The following is a 20,138-nucleotide window of genomic DNA, read 5'->3' on the forward strand; positions in this document are numbered from 1 at the left end:
CACTAATTTAAACAGAAAATAATTATTTTAAGTAATTAGAACAAATCTTGTTCATCAGCAAGAAGCGTAAATAATTGTGTGAAGAAGGCAAAGAGTATTAGCTAATCAGAGAGGCTGCTCTTCAGCGAATAATGGCTGTGAAGGAGGTCATTTGGCATGCAGATCAGAGACAGTAAATAAGAAGTGGACGTAGTGACCGTGACGTCGCTAGTTTTTGTGGGTTGCCGTTTTGAAGCCTCGAGTTCGCTATTTTGGCCGTCGCCATCTTGGTTTATGGCCGATGCCATCTTGGTTTTTTGCAACCAGAAGTGACACGAGAGGGTGGCGTTAAGTACCACTGAACGCTCGACAAGACATTTTAAGGCAACCAAAATAATTTCAATGAACCTCCATGAACTGAAAATATGGTGTTAAAGGGTTAAAGTTGAAAGACAAAAACACGGACAACTCCCTGACCAGACAACGCCGTGGTAGCGACCTGTCAATCACAAGGTAGCGCCGCCCTAAAGCATACCCTGCTTTATGGTTTATCTTAATAAATGGTCCATCATTTACTAAATGAACATGATGCTGTACTGAAGAATACTTGAAACTAGAGATTAAGACCATAAACTCATGTTTACAATGTTTACTGAGGTAATAAATCAAGAGAGAAGTAGAGTCATTTTCTCATAGACTTCTATACAACCAGAGGAGTCGCCCCCTGGTGGCCATTAAAAATAAATCAAGTTCGAGGCACCTTCGCTTTGGCTTCACTTCTCAGACCCGGAGGTTTCCGCCTGAAGCGGATGACAGGTCTCCAACATTTCCAAAAAACTCTCTAGCACAGTGATTGTTAGTGTGTCAATGGTTACGCTACTGGTGCCAGTGGCTTACCCCATTATACACAGAAGCTAGTAGAGGGATATACAAAAAGGCTAGAGGCATAGTCCTATATTCTGCAGAGAGGGCCTGTTGGCTGGTTGATTTAAAAGGAATCCCTCCACATGTATTAACGCCTAGACTCTTTCTCATAATCATCCCTGTCCAACTCTCTGCTCTTGTCTCTCCATCTGTGATCAGCCGAGCAGGACGAAGGGTGGCGATGCCGCTGGCCGCTCTCTGCCCCGGGACGTGCCCGGGGGGACGGATCAACGCCCTCACCAGCTGCTGCCTGTTGCACTAAACACAATCAAGACTTGCTCCCTCCGACTCTCCACGTCAAAATGACTTCGGCAACAAAACCACGGCATTCGCATGACGACAAACCTTTTTCGTGCCGCGTTCATGCCTAAAGCAGCGACAGCCATAGAACGAGGTTAAATGAATAATACAAAGAGATGTGAGAAGCAATAATGGATGCAGAAATTCACAGAGGGCTTTGAAGAGCTGGGGGAATAACAAACAGCAGCGCCCTGCTAAGAATCAAGCCATGTTGGAATCAAAAGAACTTCTGCTATCATGCTAACAATCCGCGCCAGTGGCACATATTATACTGCAGCAACTCCTTTGAAGGAGACTGTGGGAAAAGTGAAAGTGATCCTAATAGTGTTGGACAGCCGCACAAGACAGAGGTAGGATTCCTAGCCGGCTTGTCTTTCTTCTTTTGGACAGTTTCTTTGAGTGTTCCTCTCTAAAAGAATACGTGAAGCCCAACAAGGAGAATGTGTTTGTGAATTAACCTCGTCTGTGGATGAAGAAAGAAAGAGAAGGAGTGTCTGTGTGAGGTCGTCTGATTCCGACTGCGGTCAACTTAAACACTTAAAAGACTCGAGGCGTCAACACTGTGTGACTAAACACTTTTCAGTCTTCCTGTCACATGAGTGTCACAGAGGTCAGCGGGTCAACGGGCGAGTGTGTCGGCAGGATCCTTTTCAGATGCGAAAATTACTGAGCATTCTCTATTTCAATTTTCAAGCTGCGTGCATGTGTATAATAAAGTGCGTTTGTTAGGAGCAATAAAAGATAGTTTGAGTAGAAAGAATATGACCAGATGTGGCCGGAGTACATGAGCAACATCCATAAAAGAAGTGGCTTATGTTATATTTTGCATTTCTGGGGAAATGTTATTGTTCCGTTTTGTTTTTTCTTCATTCATAGTGTGAACTTATCAAACCGGGATAACATGAAATAAGGCTGGCATTGATCTTTGCACTTGACTTTCTTACCATGTCTGTGGCGTACTGATTGCTTTTGAAGATATGTTTCTTTAAAGAAAACAGATGAGTAATATATATATTCATTTAAAAAACAGACGTAAATAATGCGTTTGTTGGGGACTATTTTCAGCTGTGGATTAATACACATTTGGTACGCGAGTGAGTATTTACTGCAGCAGGATGATGTCGGTGGGATTAAGTCAAAATAATAATGGCTGAGTGAAGGAAGGCTAATTTGAGTGTTGTTATAGTTTTGGGATAACAATGGAGCTTTATGGCACAGAGGAATAAGATACATCCAGCTTTGGGTACCCAGACAATACCGGTTTCTATGACCAATCCCTTGCTGGTTTTGTTTTTTGGAATCTCAACAGATACCCTCTAATAGCAAGATGTATTTAATATCTAAAATGTCACATTTTGGTATCCATCAGAAGCAAACAGCAAATGCTCAAGTTACAACTTGGCACAGCTGTATGACAAACATGCAGAGGAACATGCATACAAAGAACAGGAAGACACGTCGATTACTCCACTGATAGCGGCCTCAATTCTCCAGAATGCATTGCAGCCTCATGATTGTTTTTGTTTGTTTTAATGAGAGCTGTGAGACTTTTCTTCTCTCACTCCACAATCACAACAGCTACAAACCCTAACAACGTATCAACCATGCAGCTCCATGCAACCAGATCACGCTCAGGTCACTGGGAAGTGTTGAAAAGCATTCTGGGAAATCACTCACTGCAGTGCGAGCAGATGAATGAGGAAAATAGGTACGACTGGAGAGTAAATTATAATACTCCTTGTATGCATTTAACATCACAGATCAAAGATGCAACAGTGTAGAAAGTAACAAAGGCTTCCCTTTAAATGTGCAAAGAATGAAACCGTCTGTCTGACTGCAGCTCCAACGTGTAGAAGAGGTTTGAAGGAGTGGATCCATAGAAAAACATTGCTTGGATACCGTCAAACAATAATGTTGACGCCAGTGATAACAATGGAAACCTGACTGCTTTACTGTAGAGTCTTCTCAAGTCCTCTCCTCTGTGTCAGGACAAAGACAGACGCTATTTAAGATGCCACACACACACACACACACACACACACACACACACACACACACACACACACACACACACACACACACACACACACACACACACACACACACACACACACACACACACACACACACACACACACACACACACACACACACACACACACACACATTGTGGAAGGCTCTATAAATACACCTGGTTAGAGATGCATATAGGCACACTGACATGGTATGTGAGACATTGACCTCATCCTGGTATTGTCTTACATGAAGCCTTGAGCGTTGCGGCAGCAGGTTTGAGAGTGATCGGACTGCTCCAGCGAGGACGCCAACAACAGAAAAAAACATTTTTCTTAAAGCCATCCCTTCAAGAGGTCAGACGAAACAGAAATGCGGGTCAGCGCGCTTGTAGGTTGAGATGATTTTTTTATCAGTTTCCAGTGGATGGATTCCTTAGCTCCTGCCTAAATCTGCTGATGAGCTCATCTTCCGTCATCTAACACAGACTTCATCATCAGAGCTTGTAGATTATGATACATCTGTGAGAGAAGTGTTTGAATGTCAGCTATAAAAGTCAGCTACGAGATCATATAGGACAGTTGTTTTTCCATTTAAAATATCAAAGAGAACACCTCCCTGTGACTCCAGAGTGGTACATAAATGTAACAATTCACTTCGCAAAAATATCACCACAAGATAATTGGGAAAACAATTCTCGTACTAATTTCTAGGACACAAGGTTGGCAATTTAGTGCAAACTAACTCATTTGGTTGAGATGCTTCTCAGTCAGCTTTCAATCTGACTCAAAGCAAGCCGACCAACCAGAAGATGTTGTTGAGATGTTTTGGTTTTAGCATGAATTCAAAGGCTGAACTGCATTAAATCCATGTATTGATCATTAACTGTCAAGTAAGCCATCTTTTTAGTGGCCTTTTGTATTTTATTTGGCAACAGCGAGTGCGGAGATTTAACCTGATCAATGAATCAGAGAGTGAAAATAAATAAATACAGCTCTTTTAAAACGTGGTTGAAACAATCCCTAGTTATGACCCAATAACATTATAACATTACAACACACCTGTTTCAAAGCCTGTTCATCATTAAAAGGCTACAATGCATCCTTTTTGTCTCGATCCAGATCAAACAAACCAAACTAAAGTGTTCAGTCACATTGATGCACCAAAGTTAATCTCCTTACGTAAACCTATATGACCTGGATTTATATTTACTAACCATTTTTACACCATATTAAGCCGTTACACGTCATGACATTTCGGTGGAGCGGCTCTGTTTTTGATTTGTTTCTCCTCTTTCTGGATCAAAGGTACTGTATGTATGTATGGACCCAACGGACCTCAGCTGGTTCAGATGGACATCCTATGATGTTGAAGGAGAAGGACAGTGTCGTTAACGCTAAAGAAAATGTGGGTAGTGTCCTCAAGCGGCTCCAGAAAAAGAGGCTTTCGTTCCATATGAATTAGTCAAACGAATGACATTCCAATTCAAACCCCCCTCATCCTCGTGTGTGATTAGCTGTTGTGGTGTTCATATTGACTGTGACTGGTTAGAACATGTGGATGCTCTCCTTCTGCCATGACGTCTTCATCCGTCACACGTTTAGAAAATGAGGCATTTGGAGCCGCTCTGCTTCGCTCACGAGCGCGTTCGCCGGGCAGCTGGAGCTGTCAAAGCAATGTTTTCAGTCCTGCTCTCAAGAGCTTTGCCAATTACATAAGAACCCGAATGAAATGTTAATGCCAGCAAAGTTCACATCGCATTAGGGGAATTCTCCCCCCTGACTGAATCAGCAGCCGGGGAGTCCGACGAGGCGACCCGGCTTTTCAAAAACACCGCACCTGTAATGACTTTATCCCCTTCCCCCGTGGCGTTTCGTGAACATTGCCACACATGCAGCCAACTGCTCCTGAGCGCTGTGGCTGAGCCGGAGAAGGAGGAGCTTTTTGGGCTTGTAGACAGAGACCTCGGGGGCCACTGCTGGTCTGGTCTGGTCTGGTGTGGTGTGGTGTGGCCGAGGCCATGCAGGCCTGTTTTAACATGTCAACGGACTGCTGCTGCTTTGCTGAGTCGCTCAACTGTGATTAGATAAATCCACCAGAACTGCTTTGCTCTATCTGCCGTTAGAGGTGCCTTTATTTCCTTCACCTATATCCCAGACTGATTTATTTCCTCATTTACGATTTCAAAACACTTAATTAAGTGGAGCAATTTGGAACACAATGGTTTTCTGCTTCAAAGCCGACATGTAAAGGCTTCACTTTATATGTTCTGACACTCAAATGACCCACCTCTTCATCATCAGAGATGTGATTTATCTGTTGATTATTTTCTATAATAATCCATTGCTTTTTTTGTCCGTCCAGATGTCCAAAACCAAAATATATTTAGTTTAATATCATAACAGCATGACAAAGCAAACAGGCAAATAGTCACACTTGAAACCAGTGAATGTTTTGGCAAAACAACTGACATTACGAATACTCGACTAATAAATAAAACCATGACATGTCAAGTTGCACATTTTAGTGATATGACAACAAGACGTGTTAAGTCTGTGGGTTGTGACCCCACAACAATATACTAAACAACATAAACCTCCATCCGCAGCAACACATAGTGTTGAAGTATAAGTGCACAGCAGCTGAACATCCTGGTGTCCAGTTGTAAAATATATATATATATAAATACATTTTTGAAAAGCCTCGGACATGCCCCATCAGGCAGCAGCGGTGTGATGTAAGCAGCCGAAACGCCTCACACATGACGAAGAATGTCACAACCGTCCGTCACAGCTCTCAACACCGCGTAGTAATGTGACACACACACACACACACACACACACACACACACACACACAGCTCTGCAGCCTTTTTTTACAGCACCATTCAGAGCCCCAACCTTCCTCTGCGACAATAAACCCAACCAGCTCTGGATGAATCGAGCTCTTAACAGCATCATCATCATCATCCATTTATACCAGTGCGTCACGTTTATTTCTACTGCTGCACCGTGTCACACTCACGCGGAGACCCAAACCGCAGCCCAGATGTGGCGTCCAGCACACACCGGGGCCATATCTGTAACGGCACATTAACGCATTATGTAAGAAGAAAAGAACAGTGTGACATTTATCCGAGGCGGCGGCGATGGTGGGGTGAGGTGAGGAGGAAGGGGGGAGAGACGGAGTGGGGGGGAGGCTGGAGCCCTGGGTGCGTGCATGGGCTGCTGGAGGGTATTCGGACCATGCCGATCCATTTCTTTCCCAATCACACCCGCTACGTGGTCTGATGCCCGTTTGAATGGGGGAGCAGGAGGCTGCGTGCAGCTGATGGCAAATTGACAGACAGCGAGCGACCCGTAAAAACGGAGGTTTGACATTCCGCACCACGAGCTCCGCTGGTTCCGTTTTAACTGACAGCAAAATGCAAACACTAGGAGGACTTTAAGGGGGGAGAGGAGAAATAAAAAGAGGGGCTTACCTCCTCCACTGTGCCGTCAGTCCTCTGCTCCGTAAATCTCCCCGCTGCGAACCCTCTGTTCTGACGAGGAAGAGCAGCAAGCCGCGCGCCTCCTGTCCGAAAAGCTTGGGTGTTTTTTTTTTTTACCGCAGGGAAACGCTGTCGTGCGTAACAGTCCGCACCACGTATCCCGCCGCACAAATCTCCAAATCTGCTGTAGATATGATCCAGTGTTTTCTGTTTTGCTTATTTATGTGTGTGTGTATGTGCGCGTGTGTGTGTCGTACTCCTGAGAGCTTCTGTTTTGGGTGCTCCAGTCGTCACGTCGTACTCTCGCTCTCTCTCTATATCTCTCCCTCTCTCTATATCTCTCCCTCTCTCTATATCTCTCTCTCTTTTTCTTTTCGTCCACAATCGCCTGCCTGTCGTGCTGCGCGTCCACGTCAGGGCCGTAGGGGTGGGAGCTATATCGCAGTTGTAATGGGCGGGTAGGATTTGGCTCCATAAGGACCCTCCTCTGTGTGAAATAACTGTAATTGTTTTCAAGTGAAATGTCAATTAAATTAGCATTTTTCATTTTTTTTTCATTTATGTCAGTTTTCTTAAACAGAGTGATCATGTAGGATTTGATAACAGGCAGTGTCACTCAGCACATGACTGACATGACATGTGGGGGTGTGGCCAAAACTGAGGACACCCCCTCCCCAATGCACGCACACACACACACACACACACACACACACACACACACACACACACACACACACACACACACACACACACACACACACACACACACACAGATGCATGTGGGATGAACCAGACTGTAAAACCCTTTTTACATTGTGTATCTGTGAGGTATACTTGTGAAAACATCTCTAGAATGTGTTATTCTGCTACTTGTCTATACATTTTCCTTCTAGAATTAATTATATAAATAGAAATACTACATGCACATTACTTGTTTTTTATGAGGATATTAATAGGATTCTAATCAAAATTGGGGCTCCAAAAGCTCCAAAAACGTAAACATGTTTCAATATTTGCCCTAAAGTTCACTGTATTTATCTATTTATTCATTCATTCACTTTGCTTTATCGTGTTTTAAACAGTACTCTCTGTGTGAACCATGCAATATTTCATTTTGTGAGATAACAACTGATTTTCTCTTAAGATAAATTATGCACAAACACTTGGTTGTTCACATGTTGGAGCCAGATATTTGGACAAAGCCTTCATCAGCCTAAACATACACTTGGCATTTCTTGTCTTTCTTCTGCTATTTGGTGCACAATTCATTACATCTATACTAAATTATGATGTATGATTTTGTATATATGTTACTTGAAGATGTTGCATTGTGTAATTATGTGGGAAGAGTAATGTGTTTGGCATGTCACATATAAAAACTAGAATGTGAATGCGTTAATGCTAATAAAAGGCTCTAACGCTGCCAATGGTGGAAACCTGTCACCAAGAGACGTAGCTATGTGCAAACATCATCTTGATCCTCAATTTTAATCCTGCAGTGGGTTTGTTGTTTTAGCCACAAAAGCAGCGTGGCTCTATGGGGTGGGAATGTCGGTCAGTGGGTCGGTTGGACACCACTTTGATCAAACGGAAGTATCCCAACAACTATTGGGTGGATCAACGTGACATTTTGTACAAATTATTCATGCTCCCCAGAGGATGGGGACTTTTATTTTTGGTGATCCCCTGACTTTTCCTTTTAGTGCCTCCATGAAGTTGACGTTTTTGGTATTGATGGAATTTTGCGGCAGTATTCATGGTCCCTATGGATGGATTCTAATGACTTTTATGACCCTCTAACTTTAATTTTTTAGCGCCACCAGCAGGTCAAAGTTTTTTTAGTTATCCATTGAAATAGCTTAACAACTGCTTCATGGATTGGCAATGGGTCCTACAAGTTTTAAAATTCACTAATAGCCAAATCCAGAGTTATTTTCCTTCCACTTTAGTAAGAATGAACTGGGTCCCGCCTCTGACGCCATATCCAGTTCTCTTTATAAATCCATGGGTATACATTACACCTGCAAAACATCATGAAGTTACATCTTCATAGTGAACATGTTAGCATGCTGATGTTTAGCATTGTACATGTACATGAGAAGTGAGGGTCTGAGGTTGTTCTAGAGACAATAAAGTGTTTCTGTGACTTAAGAATGAGTAACAGGTTCTTTCACCCTTGTCAAAATGGATCTGTCAGTTGAAAGGTCAGTATTGATTCAGTTTTTGTTATCACCGTGAGGGTGTTGAGTGAAACTATTTTTGAGGTACATAGAAATAACACAGATAGAGAATCTTTGGTGAATCTAATTAGAGAAGATTTAGCAGCAGATCTCGGGTAAACTGCTCCGGGGCTGCTTACTCTTTACAGACAATACCTCTGCTGGCAGGGGATTGACACTCTTTACCCTCAAGTGTGTGTGAGGGAAGAAACAGATCGCACACACTCCTGTCGCGGGTTTGAAAACATCCCACCTATTTTTTCACGGGATCGGTTTCGAGCCTGGTGACATATTTACTAGCCAGACATTTTGAAAAGGAAATCCTCCCTTTGGCCCTCAAAGTTGGAATCCAACTCCACGTCGGGGGGCCCTCGGCGTGCATATTCAGGCCAACGTCAGAGTCCAAAATGACAGGAGCTTCTCATAAAATAACAGAGACAGTAGCTGAGGGCAGAGGGTGGGCTGGTGGAGACAATAGACTAGAAAGGTGGAAATGTTGGGGAGCACAGCCAGGAGGCCGACCGGACTCTTCTGTCAACCAGAAAACTGAGACGGGATGAAGAAAAAAAAGACAACAAAGGGGCCTCTTGGTATTTTAGCAAATGTGACATTTGGACATTTATTTTACTGTAAAATAATCCATGTGCAAAAGTTGCTGGATTTGTGTGTAAATGAATCTCATGTAGATTAAAGATACTGTCAAAATCAAGGAAAGGTTTGACATTTGGGAAATACGAGAGTTAGATAAGAAGATTGGTATCTTGTGCAGTAAATATGAAGCTACAGCTAGCAGCTGGTTGGCTTAAGTAAGCACAAAGACTGGAAACATCGGGAAACAGCTGCTAGCCTTGCTTCAATTCAGGGTGACCAATACCTCTAAAGATAACTATAATTAATACATTATATCTCATTAAAAGTGTAAAAACCACAATGTGTTGCTTTTAAACATGTTTCCAGTGGTTGTGATTATGCTAAGCTAAGCTAACTGGCTGCTGGCATAACGGTGGAATCTATTTTCTTTAATGCCATTTTGTATCAGTACTTTTTCTGTAAATTTGGGATTTTAGAAACCTTTATATTCTACACATAAACATTTCACATGGTGTGTATATTTTCAGTGAGTCAGTTTATCTAAAGTATGATTCCTTTAAGGCCAACAACACAAATGAATAAAGGATTCAGTATTTCGCAAACAACGTTATAATTAGGTTGGGCAATACAGCGGTGACTCTTTATTTAAAGGTGTGTAATTTCCTAGTCATTTCCAAGAAATAACAATGTAACCCGGTACTAATTAGACTGGAAATAGATCAATTCTGAGATATTTGAGTTAAGAGTTTAGTTGAGTGTGTAGGCAGCTGTTCTGTAGACAATATAACTAATTAGTTAACTTAATCCAAATAATACAAATCTTTAAGAGACTTTTCTTTTGATGTTGAGTGTGGGATGGTAGGAGGACTTCGCCACCTGTGATTAGACCCCAAAACTGCTTTCATGCTGCCTTTGTGCCCAATGAACACGACATAAACAAGTCAGGAAAATGACAATAATATTCTTTGAAATTGAGGAATTCCCAGATTCTCACGCTCAACCTGAAATGACACACTGTTGTCCTGATACCTGTCTCGTGACACTATTTCAAAATTCACTGGTAGTTTCGTTTTGTGTCACGGTTTCCCAATTATGTCTCATGATGAAGCTGGGCAGACATTGTGACTCATTAAAACACAAAGATTAACCACTTTGAAAAACAGTAGATCCACTCGTCACAGTGATGTGGGAAATAACACACATAGAGATCGAGGACCACAAGAAATTGACTTGAATAGGAAGCCAATTTTATGAAGAAATGGCGTCCGCAAATGAAGTACCGTTAGCTAGCTAACTTTTAAAGTGGCTAAAATGCTTCAGCTTCTGTCACATGAGTTCATATACTGATGCTTCAATAATGCTTCAATAGTATGTAATTTATTAATGATTAACATGAGGTGCACTGGCTGGTGTAGTTTTATGGTGAGAGTTAACTTCAGCTATCCAGAAGGGCAGTTAGCATGTATGAAGAGATTTGGATACAGCGTTGGAGTCGGGGCCCATTTTACAATGTTAGGACCATTTAAACACAAACTATTCTAGTGTTCACATTTGGAAGTTGATTTGCATTTTTAAGTTGCTTTTTACTACATTTGGTCTCTAAAAGTTATTGATAACTCTGCTCCAGCAACGAATGCAATGCAGCAATCTATAATGTTATTAGTGGCACCTGCGTTTAAAATGAAAAAGATCTATTTAACTTTTCCCCCATTTGATAAACACTGTATCGTGCAATAACAATGTAAGGAAATACAAATACTTGTTGTTTTGTGGAGCCTATTGACCTTCTACTGAGAGCAGATGGAAGGAATCAAAGCTGATTTGTCGGTTCACGTATTGTTGGCAGCTTTACACACGAGAAAGTGAAATGTTACAGCGAGAACTTGACAGTATGACTGAGTGTGTGTTTGGTTTATCTGTGTCTCTATGCCTCCTCATAGTGATTGGTGGCTGGCCACCACAGCCTTCTATAGTTCACCTGGCTGCTGAGCACCTGTTGCCACCTTGAAAAGTTTTATAGGGGCCCATAAAAATCCCTTTAAAGCTGGCCTCCACCTCTGGCAGCTAAATAACGATTAAAACAACATCAGCCACTTTCGTGATGCCAAAGAATTAGAAGGCCAGGAGAGACTGGATAGTCCACATCCATCACTCAGCCTGTATGTCAAAACAATGTGGGAGATTAAATCATAGAAAAGATGTTTTGAGTTCAGCTCAAATATAGAAATGACAGTCTGTCGTGAGAACAATGTGAGAGCCATGTCAGGGTCCTTTGAAAGATAAATATGGTGAAGGAGTTATAAACTCTGCATCTTCAGGCAGATCCAGGAGGATCTGTGAGCCAGCTCCACAACGAGGTCAACAGAACAAATCGAAAAAACGCAGCACACTCCTCATCGCTGAATAAACACTGCAGTGTTATGGGTTGTTTATTGAGGTGCTGCAGCTGCAACTTTACTGCGCCAATCCTCGGAGAGAACAATGTGAGGATGTGATTATTTTTGATAATCTCAAGGTAAGCTGCCAGGCCGTGGCAACACTCCGATGTATAACTGATGGGGAAAGGTCAAACAAGAAACAAAGAGGTTTGTTCTGCAAGGCTATTCATTAGTAGACTAATGTATCAATCATTGGCTACTTCTTATCATGCGCCTCCTCTAAAATATAAATGATATACAGTAGATCTATGTTGTATTTGTACTGGATCCTCACAAGACCAGGTGGAGTTTGCCATGTGTGAAATATCTATTTTGAGGAAATGTGTATTCATACCTGAGGATTTGAAAAAACAAAACTCATCAGACTTCTTGGCTGACAGAAGAGATGACTGTTTATGTGTCATCAATTAGAATCATGATTCATGTGGAATGGAAATTAGCTGAGTAAGCGTCCAAGAATAGAGACTGAGCGCACTGTCTGATTGAAAAGGGACCACACGTGCACACACACCACCACCTGACCAGAGAGGTCAGAGGTCAGAGGGCCTCCTACAGACAAACGCTTTGAGGACTTTTAAATCCCTGTAGGTATACTTTAAAAGGAGATGGGCCTCATCTTTACCGCACATTCAAGCCGAGGGGGCCTCCTAGTGGTGAAAATCATTAATTACACAAATGCACAGCCTGCTCTCCCACAGCCAAAAGGACTAAGTTTTTGTGGATATCAATCAAAAACATAAGTCACTGGTTCAAAATTCAACTACCAATAGTTTTATATGCATTCTTTTTGATTCCCCTCTTTCAATTGAACTGCAGTTAAAATCCATCACCAAGTCTTTCACCAGCTTTCTCCAGACTCATCACTTCCTGACTCCATGGCATGCAGAGGCCTTCATCCATGCCATGCTACATCTCACCTGGGTCATGGAATCCCAGGCCTTAGCCAAGCCTTTTCATTAACACAGCTTTTTCTTGTTTCTCATATGTATGGTAAGGTGACATTGCATTAAAGACACTAAAAATCAAATTTATATTGTTATTTTGTGAAATTAGTTGATCAGATGTGTAATTAATGCAATTTGATGATAAAACAGACTTGAACAATTGTGAACCTGTCTTAAAACAATACTCACATGTCCATATTAACATTTAAACAGCGTTTGCTCGCTGTAATCAGTCCTCCTGTTCATATTGGCCTTTAAAAGTCTTCCGAACACATTTCCAAAGAAAGCGATGGGGACAGAATCCAGTCCTTGTTACTTGCAGAAATACATTCCAAAGTTTATCTCAAGTTATAATGAAGCTTCAGTAGTCGGAGTTATTCAAACAGATTGGGTGTCATTTCAATTTGTATTCATTTTAACATATTAACATTATACATAGATTCAAAAGCCAGGATTCACAGACAGTAATGAAAATAATACACTTAACACTTAACTTAAAGGCGGCTACAAGGCCCCAGATTCAAACTGGGTGTCTCTAAAAATGACAGTGGTTTTAGTACAACTTCCTTCTTTGTGTTGTGTTACTGAGCCGCAGTGAAGGGGAAGTTGCATGAGAGGGAATTATACTAAGTACTAAAAAGACTGGAACTTTGTCTAATTCAGACTGTTAATATTCACCCTATTAACTTCAACTAAACATTGGAATGTATTTTTGTAGAAAGCGAGGACTGTAGATTGTGTCCCCATCATGTACAATGACTTGCATTAGAAAGGAATCTGACCTGTGTGAACAGGAGGAATGACTACAGCAAGTTTCAATATGATATCTGACTATTGTGTTAAGACACACTAGTTTATTGTGACTCCTACATTTAGAAATTCTTGGATGATTTATACACTTTAGTTTCATTTGTGAAAGCAACTTCAATCTGAGCGGCCGCAGAAAGGAGAAATCTTTTTTTTCTCCTATATTTCGTAATATGAAAACACCACTGAAGGAAGTCACGCAACAAAGTGCAATAAGAGCTAAGAATCAGAACTTACATTTATTGGAACCACAATGACTCGAGTTATGAGTTGTGCTGTCATCCCATTGAGTTTAGCAAAGTAAAATAGTAAACATGTCAAAAAATCCTGTCCTATTACAACATTTGTAGTAAAAATTTATTTTTAAGTATGCACAGTGAAAATATAGAATTACATCTTTCACAAACGGAAAACGATATAAAATCTCACCGGTATTTTGCTGTAAAATTGAAATAGTAGAAGATATGAGTATGTAACTGGAAATGTCTACAAAAAAGTGTGGAATGAAAACATTAGTGAGGTTAATGTTACGTAGGATTTTAAATGTATTTCTCTAACCTTACAGAAGGTTTAAGGTTATGACCAGGTTTTTTTTTCACTTCAAACAAATGTTTTGTGATCGACAGGGAACTTAAAGGTATGGATTTGTTTTTGTGAGAATAATTCATTGCTACATATTTTCATCGTATGATGTCGACAAGTTTCAAAGTAGTTTGGTCACAAAATAATAGAAAAACTGTACAACGTACCGGTAATATCTTTAAAATATAGCACCTCTTTAATTTTCCTCCACTGCTAATAGAGACATGTTCACATGCTGATGCTTGTTTATCTAGATAATAATACTTTTTTAACAAAGGTTTTTCACTGTATATAAACTATAAAGTATTGTAGGCTACCAATAAAAAGGCGATAAAAACTGTAAAGACGTGTTTAAGATTGTGCCTGAAATATTTTCATTATATATATATATATATATATATATATTAATTGGTCTGATTATCTCACCTTCTGCAGTTGCACTACTATTTTTTAATTTTTTTAATGTGTGACATGAGCCATTTGTTCAATAAATTAATTAATTAATTAAAGTGTCGCGCCTTCATGTCGTCGACACGACGCCTTTCTGTGATGTCATCAAAACGCGCCTCACAGAAAGCCCTTTAAGCGGTAAGCATTTTTTATTTTTTACAAATTAATATCATAACACTGTCGTAAATAACATCGTGTTCTTTCTCGATCAGTGTGAAAAACATTTATAAAAAGTCTCCGTTGTTAGCATGGACTGCATCGCTAGCTAACGTTAAATGCTAAAGCATGAAGCTGTTGCTAACATTTTGTTGAATCATCCCCGTTCGTGTCAACAGTCGAGCGAAGAATGAGCCTTTTCTTTAACGCCATAGTTATTAGCGTAAACGTTAACAACATGAAATAAAGAGAACTTATTACCAACCTCAGTCAGTAGTTGGTACCAGTTAGCTGGCTGTTACTGGTTTAACACTGCAGACGTTAACGAGTTAGTTTGGTCTCTTTCACGTTCACAACCAGCCGTAGATGGCCAAGCTAACTGGTCTTCACTGCCTCATAAAGACACTCAAAACAACTTTGTGTTTGTTTTCCACAGAAGAAGAGTTCAACAGCAATTTGCAAAAATGGTGAGTTAACTGCACTTTGTATGATGAAGTGTATTTATATTAATGATGTGCTGCTTGGCTTCTTCCTTTCTCTAATGTTCAGATAAAAAAAACATCTCTGCAGCCAGTCAGCTCTTTGACATGAGGACAACAACAACAATGCACCTTTTTATGGATTCTCCAAATCTCAGAATCTAAATAGTTCATTTAGGATTCCAAGTGTGCCCTGAAACAAACTAAATCAATTGAATTGCAGGGTTATCCATTCTACAAGCCCCTTATCAGATATCAATTCGGATTCTTCTAGTTACACACTTCTGTTTCCAAGGAGCCATTTCGTCAACAAGCAGATTTAGTGATATTCTGCTCAGCATCCACTTGCATATTTCATAGCTACAAGAAAAAGAACGAAAACGATCATCAGAGGATTTAAAGAGTAACTGCACAAACACATCAGAATTGTTTGCAGTTACGGCCTCATGTTACTATTTAAGGTGTAAGATATTTATGAGAGAAAGCTTCCTATTTGTCCCAAAAAAATACTCTTTAATACGTGTGGTCTGTGTTTGGAAGTGAATTAAGTTCCGATTAGCTTTCATGTGTTTTCTGTTTCCCGTTAGTCCCGTCGATATGATTCAAGAACGACCATCTTCTCACCGGAGGGTAAGGGCTCTTCAATGATAAAGCAACTGATGAGGCTGCAAGTTAGACTTTGTCACACATAACTTTTACTTGTTTTAAACCAGGAGAAAGCATCTTGTTTTTCTTTCTGGCCTCTTGGTGCTCTGTTGTTGCGTCCTGGTCCTGACAGCGCTGTGTGTCCTCTGCAGGGCGTCTGTATCAGGTCGAGTATGCCATGGAAGCCATCGGCCACGCCGGCAGCTGCCTGGGAATTTTAGCCAATGACGGAGTGCTGCTGGCCGCTGAGAGGAGGAACATTCACAAGCTGCTGGATGAAGTGTTTTTCTCAGAGAAAATCTACAAGCTGAACGAGTGAGTTCCTCCTGCTTAAGCCTTGATGTTGTTTTTAAATAGTAGGTAGGCAGTGTGCAAATGTTTGTCTTTGCAATGGTCCTACATCTTCCAATGTCCTTGCAGAGACATGGCGTGCAGTGTGGCGGGCATCACATCCGATGCCAACGTACTGACCAATGAGCTGAGGCTCATCGCACAGAGGTGAGCTCCAGTCTGGCACACGGCCGTCTTCATTTCTACTGCAGCCGAATGCTTCTGGTGGGACAGAATATAAATATGGACGTAATTGTGATGATCTGTGTTGCTGTTGCAGGTACCTGCTGCAGTACCAGGAGCCAATCCCCTGCGAGCAGCTGGTCACGGCGTTGTGCGACATCAAACAGGCCTACACGCAGTTCGGAGGTACAAAGCAGCGCCTCACAGTTCTGTCACAGCAGGAGACGAGTGTTTCATCTGCATGCAGAGTTTACATCCCGATGAAAACAGCTTCTTTTGCTACTTTATTTGGACAGCCGCAGCTTCGCGCTGCATCCCTAAGATCGACGTGGCGAGTTAGCATCACCTGTAGTAACAGTTGTTAGAATGGGACCCAGGTTGAGGAAACGGGAATCTTTTTTCAGCATCTTGCATATTGAATGCTTGGCTTTCTTTTTTCCAAACGGGTAGTGTTGCATAGTTGTTACTTTATCAGTTATTCTGATTCAAATGATAAATCATGATTAGTTTTGATTATTTAAGGAAATGTTTCTTCTCCAACTGATTTACTCTTTGCATCCTAACTATTCAAACTCAAGGGATTCTAAAACCAGAAATAAGTCAAGTTGTGTCGTTAAAACACAAAGTTATGAAACTACTGAACATCACGTTTTAAAAGAATTTAGTTCAAATAAATCTAAGTTGGGAAAACCAGACCCTCAACATGAGTCAGCGTTATGAAGCCACCGTGTGTGTTCTCGTCTGTCCTCACAGGAAAGCGTCCCTTTGGCGTGTCGCTGCTCTACATGGGCTGGGACAAACACTACGGCTTCCAGCTCTACCAGAGCGACCCCAGCGGAAACTACGGCGGCTGGAAGGCCACGTGCATCGGAAACAACAGCGCTGTAAGTCTCACCGCCGTCAACGCTCTCGACCAGGAATTGCTTTACTTGAAATAGAGTCGAGTTACAAAGGAAACGCGTGCGTGCGTGCGTGCGTGGGTGTGTGTGTGTGTGTGCGTGCGCGTGCGCGTGTGTGTGTGTGTGAATATTTGGATGAAAACTGGGTGTACAGACCAAAACAAGGAAATTATAAAACATATTCCACCGAGTGACACTGGAGGGCGCTGCTGCACGGAGTTTTTAAAACACAATAGCCATGAACGGGGCAGGACCCTCAACAATGAACATGCTGTGGCCTACTTAGTGCCGACTGTTGGGGCAGCTAATTGTGCAAGTCTTGATTTGATGGTGGCTTTGCTAATCTCAGCGGCTCTTCACGGGGCTGCACACAAAGCATTGTGGGTAACAGAGCCTCTTCAGAGCATTGGGTGAACACTTCTGTCCAAGAGAAAGCTTCTAAGGTGAACAAAAGGTTTCCTAAACAGAGGAGCAATGGTGGAAAGACAAAGAGGTAGAAGAAATATTCCCCCAACGCTGAATTCTCCTCATGAGCCACCACAGATTAGATCATGCAGGGATAACGTCAGTGGTCGGTCTCATTACGCTCACATCGGCAACGCTGTGAGGCCAGACATTAATGTGGTCACTGAGACATTTGGCAACTGCAAGAACGTGTTCGCTGGTTTATAGATTTACCAGCGAACTGGTAATATCAACTAGATTAAAAGGACTGAAATTCCCAGCATGGTAAATAAACTTCAGTAAATATCAGCATGCTACTGCACAAGTAGGCCTGTGTTCTCAAACATGTTGTAGGCCACTTTGAATGTGTGGTGTTATTTCATTTAAAAAGGAGATTTGACAGCCGGCAGTAGTCTGAGAGAGAGAATGAGGTTTGAATGGAATCTTCACAGATGGAGACAAAAACTCTGCAGCACTAACGAGACGGACGGTGTGTTTAGGAGTGATTTTCTTTTTCTTCTTTGCTCGCCCTCAGGCAGCCGTCTCCATGCTGAAGCAGGACTTCAAGGAGGGAGAGATGACGCTTTCCACAGCCCTCGCTCTTGCCGTTAAAGTTCTCAATAACACCATGGACGTCAGCAAGCTGTCTGCAGAGAAAGGTGCGGATCACCGTACACATCATGAACGTCATACTTACTTGAGATTAAAGAAACTTCATAGACTGCAGATTCCCTCAGCTCTGCAGAGCTTTTAATGTCTTTCAACATATCGTTTGTCTGCACGGCCCTCAACTTCACCGCTAGCAGCAGACAGACAGTTAATGAACATAGTGGAGCGTTTAGCAGCTCAACAGCCCGATAAGAGACCAGGAAAGTAAATATTGCACTTGCATTCATCAGGTGGACAGAAACACTACTTTGTCTTTCAATTGTCAGTCTGGTGGTGCACAAAACATGACTTTATTTGCAAACCTTCCTACAAGATAACATTTGTTAGGAGGACTTTCTACAAACTAAAAGCATGAATATAGAGTAATCCTCTCAGAACTCTACAGTAAGTAGAAATATAGATGAACCACAGGTGTCCGTACTGATACATTACCGTCTGTCTCTCTCTGTGTGTGTTGTTTCAGTGGAGATCGCCACTCTGACCCGCGAGAACGGAAAGACCTGCATCAAAGTGCTGAAGCAGAAGGAAGTCGAGGCGCTGATCAAGAAGCACGAAGCCGAGGAGGCCAAAGTGGAGAAAGAGAAGAAGGAGAAGGAGCAGAAGGAGAAGGACAAGTAGTCCGTTAGTCCAGTTTGTGTGTGAGATCCAATGTGAATCTTCAGCTATGTTTGCATTTGTGTTGTTTCTTAAAATAAATCCAGATGATGAATTATACACTTGATTTTTATTTATTTTTTTTAATCGTTCTTATCGGTTTCAAATTAACTCTTTTACATAATGTTGTTGGCGTTAACAAGTTTAAATGGTGTAGTATAAGTTCTAGGTCATAAAGTCATATTTTATGTTGAAAAAGTTAAGATTCTTCAAAATATGGTAGTTAAAGAAAATGAAGTGTGACTTCAAAGGTTTAAAACGGGTCATAAAGTACATTTCATTAGCCTACATCAGTGTGAACAAACTCCTAAATCCATAATGATAACTAGATCAAATATGTTCCCTTTAGAGCGGATTAGATATCCACCGGCTGGTTTTAAACTCCGCTAACCGGATGCTGGAAACCGAGATGGAAGGACGTACACGTGTACGTGATGCGGTAACGGCTTATCAGCCTCAATCTGAGGTGACTTTATGCAAAGTCATGGTAAGATTAAGGCCAGCAGGGGACTATCTGCCTCTTGTTGTTTAGTCCAGGGGATTAGTGACACAGCAGACTTCAGATTTCCAATGCACCGTTGTGACGGTGAGGGAAGGCCCCAAACAGCTGGATGGTCTTTGGACAGAAATATGAATTCATTTTACAGAGGGGCCCAGAGACACATTTTATAGGTGGACATTGTTTGTAGCATTCCTAGTGCTCACACTAGCACACTAACTGAGGGAAGGTCTTGATGCAGAGACTCATTTGTGGCTTCGAGCATAGACTGCATGTAAGAAGTGGACATTGAGTCACCATTGAATCTCCTATTCATTTGTGGACTGACTTCTTTTAAGCCTCAAGTTTGGCATTTTGCAACCAGAAGTGACACGAGAGGTTGGAGTACAACCAAAATTTGGCATTTTTAGGCAACTGAAATGTTACAATTACCTTTCATGAACT

The 20,138-nt window shown here is 41.6% G+C and overlaps 2 protein-coding genes across 2 annotated transcripts in view; one reads left to right on the top strand and one right to left on the bottom strand.

The window, feature by feature from the left end:
• Window positions 1–7,428, bottom strand: part of LOC142947745 (unconventional myosin-IXAa-like) — a 125,174-nt gene extending 117,746 nt beyond the window's left edge. Inside the window, exon 1 of the mRNA XM_076089539.1 lies at window positions 6,697–7,428. The gene's annotated coding sequence lies outside the window, so the exon portion shown is untranslated. The remainder of the gene's footprint in view (window positions 1–6,696) is intronic.
• Window positions 7,429–14,799: 7,371 nt separating this feature from the next.
• Window positions 14,800–19,255, top strand: psma4 (proteasome 20S subunit alpha 4). The gene is made up of 9 exons (XM_076089551.1): window positions 14,800–14,874; window positions 15,329–15,359; window positions 15,959–16,001; window positions 16,169–16,331; window positions 16,437–16,514; window positions 16,627–16,715; window positions 17,283–17,413; window positions 18,408–18,531; window positions 19,005–19,255. Exons 2-9 carry the CDS (start codon window positions 15,357–15,359, stop codon window positions 19,157–19,159), a joined length of 786 nt encoding a protein of 261 aa, XP_075945666.1. The 5' UTR covers window positions 14,800–14,874; window positions 15,329–15,356; the 3' UTR covers window positions 19,160–19,255.
• The last annotated feature ends 883 nt before the right edge of the window (window positions 19,256–20,138 follow it).

Source organism: Anarhichas minor, unplaced genomic scaffold, assembly GCF_050575085.1.
Source record: "Anarhichas minor isolate MPS153535 unplaced genomic scaffold, ASM5057508v1 ptg000011l, whole genome shotgun sequence".
NCBI lineage: Eukaryota > Metazoa > Chordata > Actinopteri > Perciformes > Anarhichadidae > Anarhichas > Anarhichas minor.

Excerpts from the sequence above, each read along its gene's own strand:
- psma4 (XM_076089551.1), top strand. Across the intron at positions 16,002-16,168 it reads GACCATCTTCTCACCGGAGG|GGCGTCTGTATCAGGTCGAG; the intron begins GTAAGGGCTCTT and ends TGTCCTCTGCAG. Across the intron at positions 17,414-18,407 it reads GCATCGGAAACAACAGCGCT|GCAGCCGTCTCCATGCTGAA; the intron begins GTAAGTCTCACC and ends GCTCGCCCTCAG.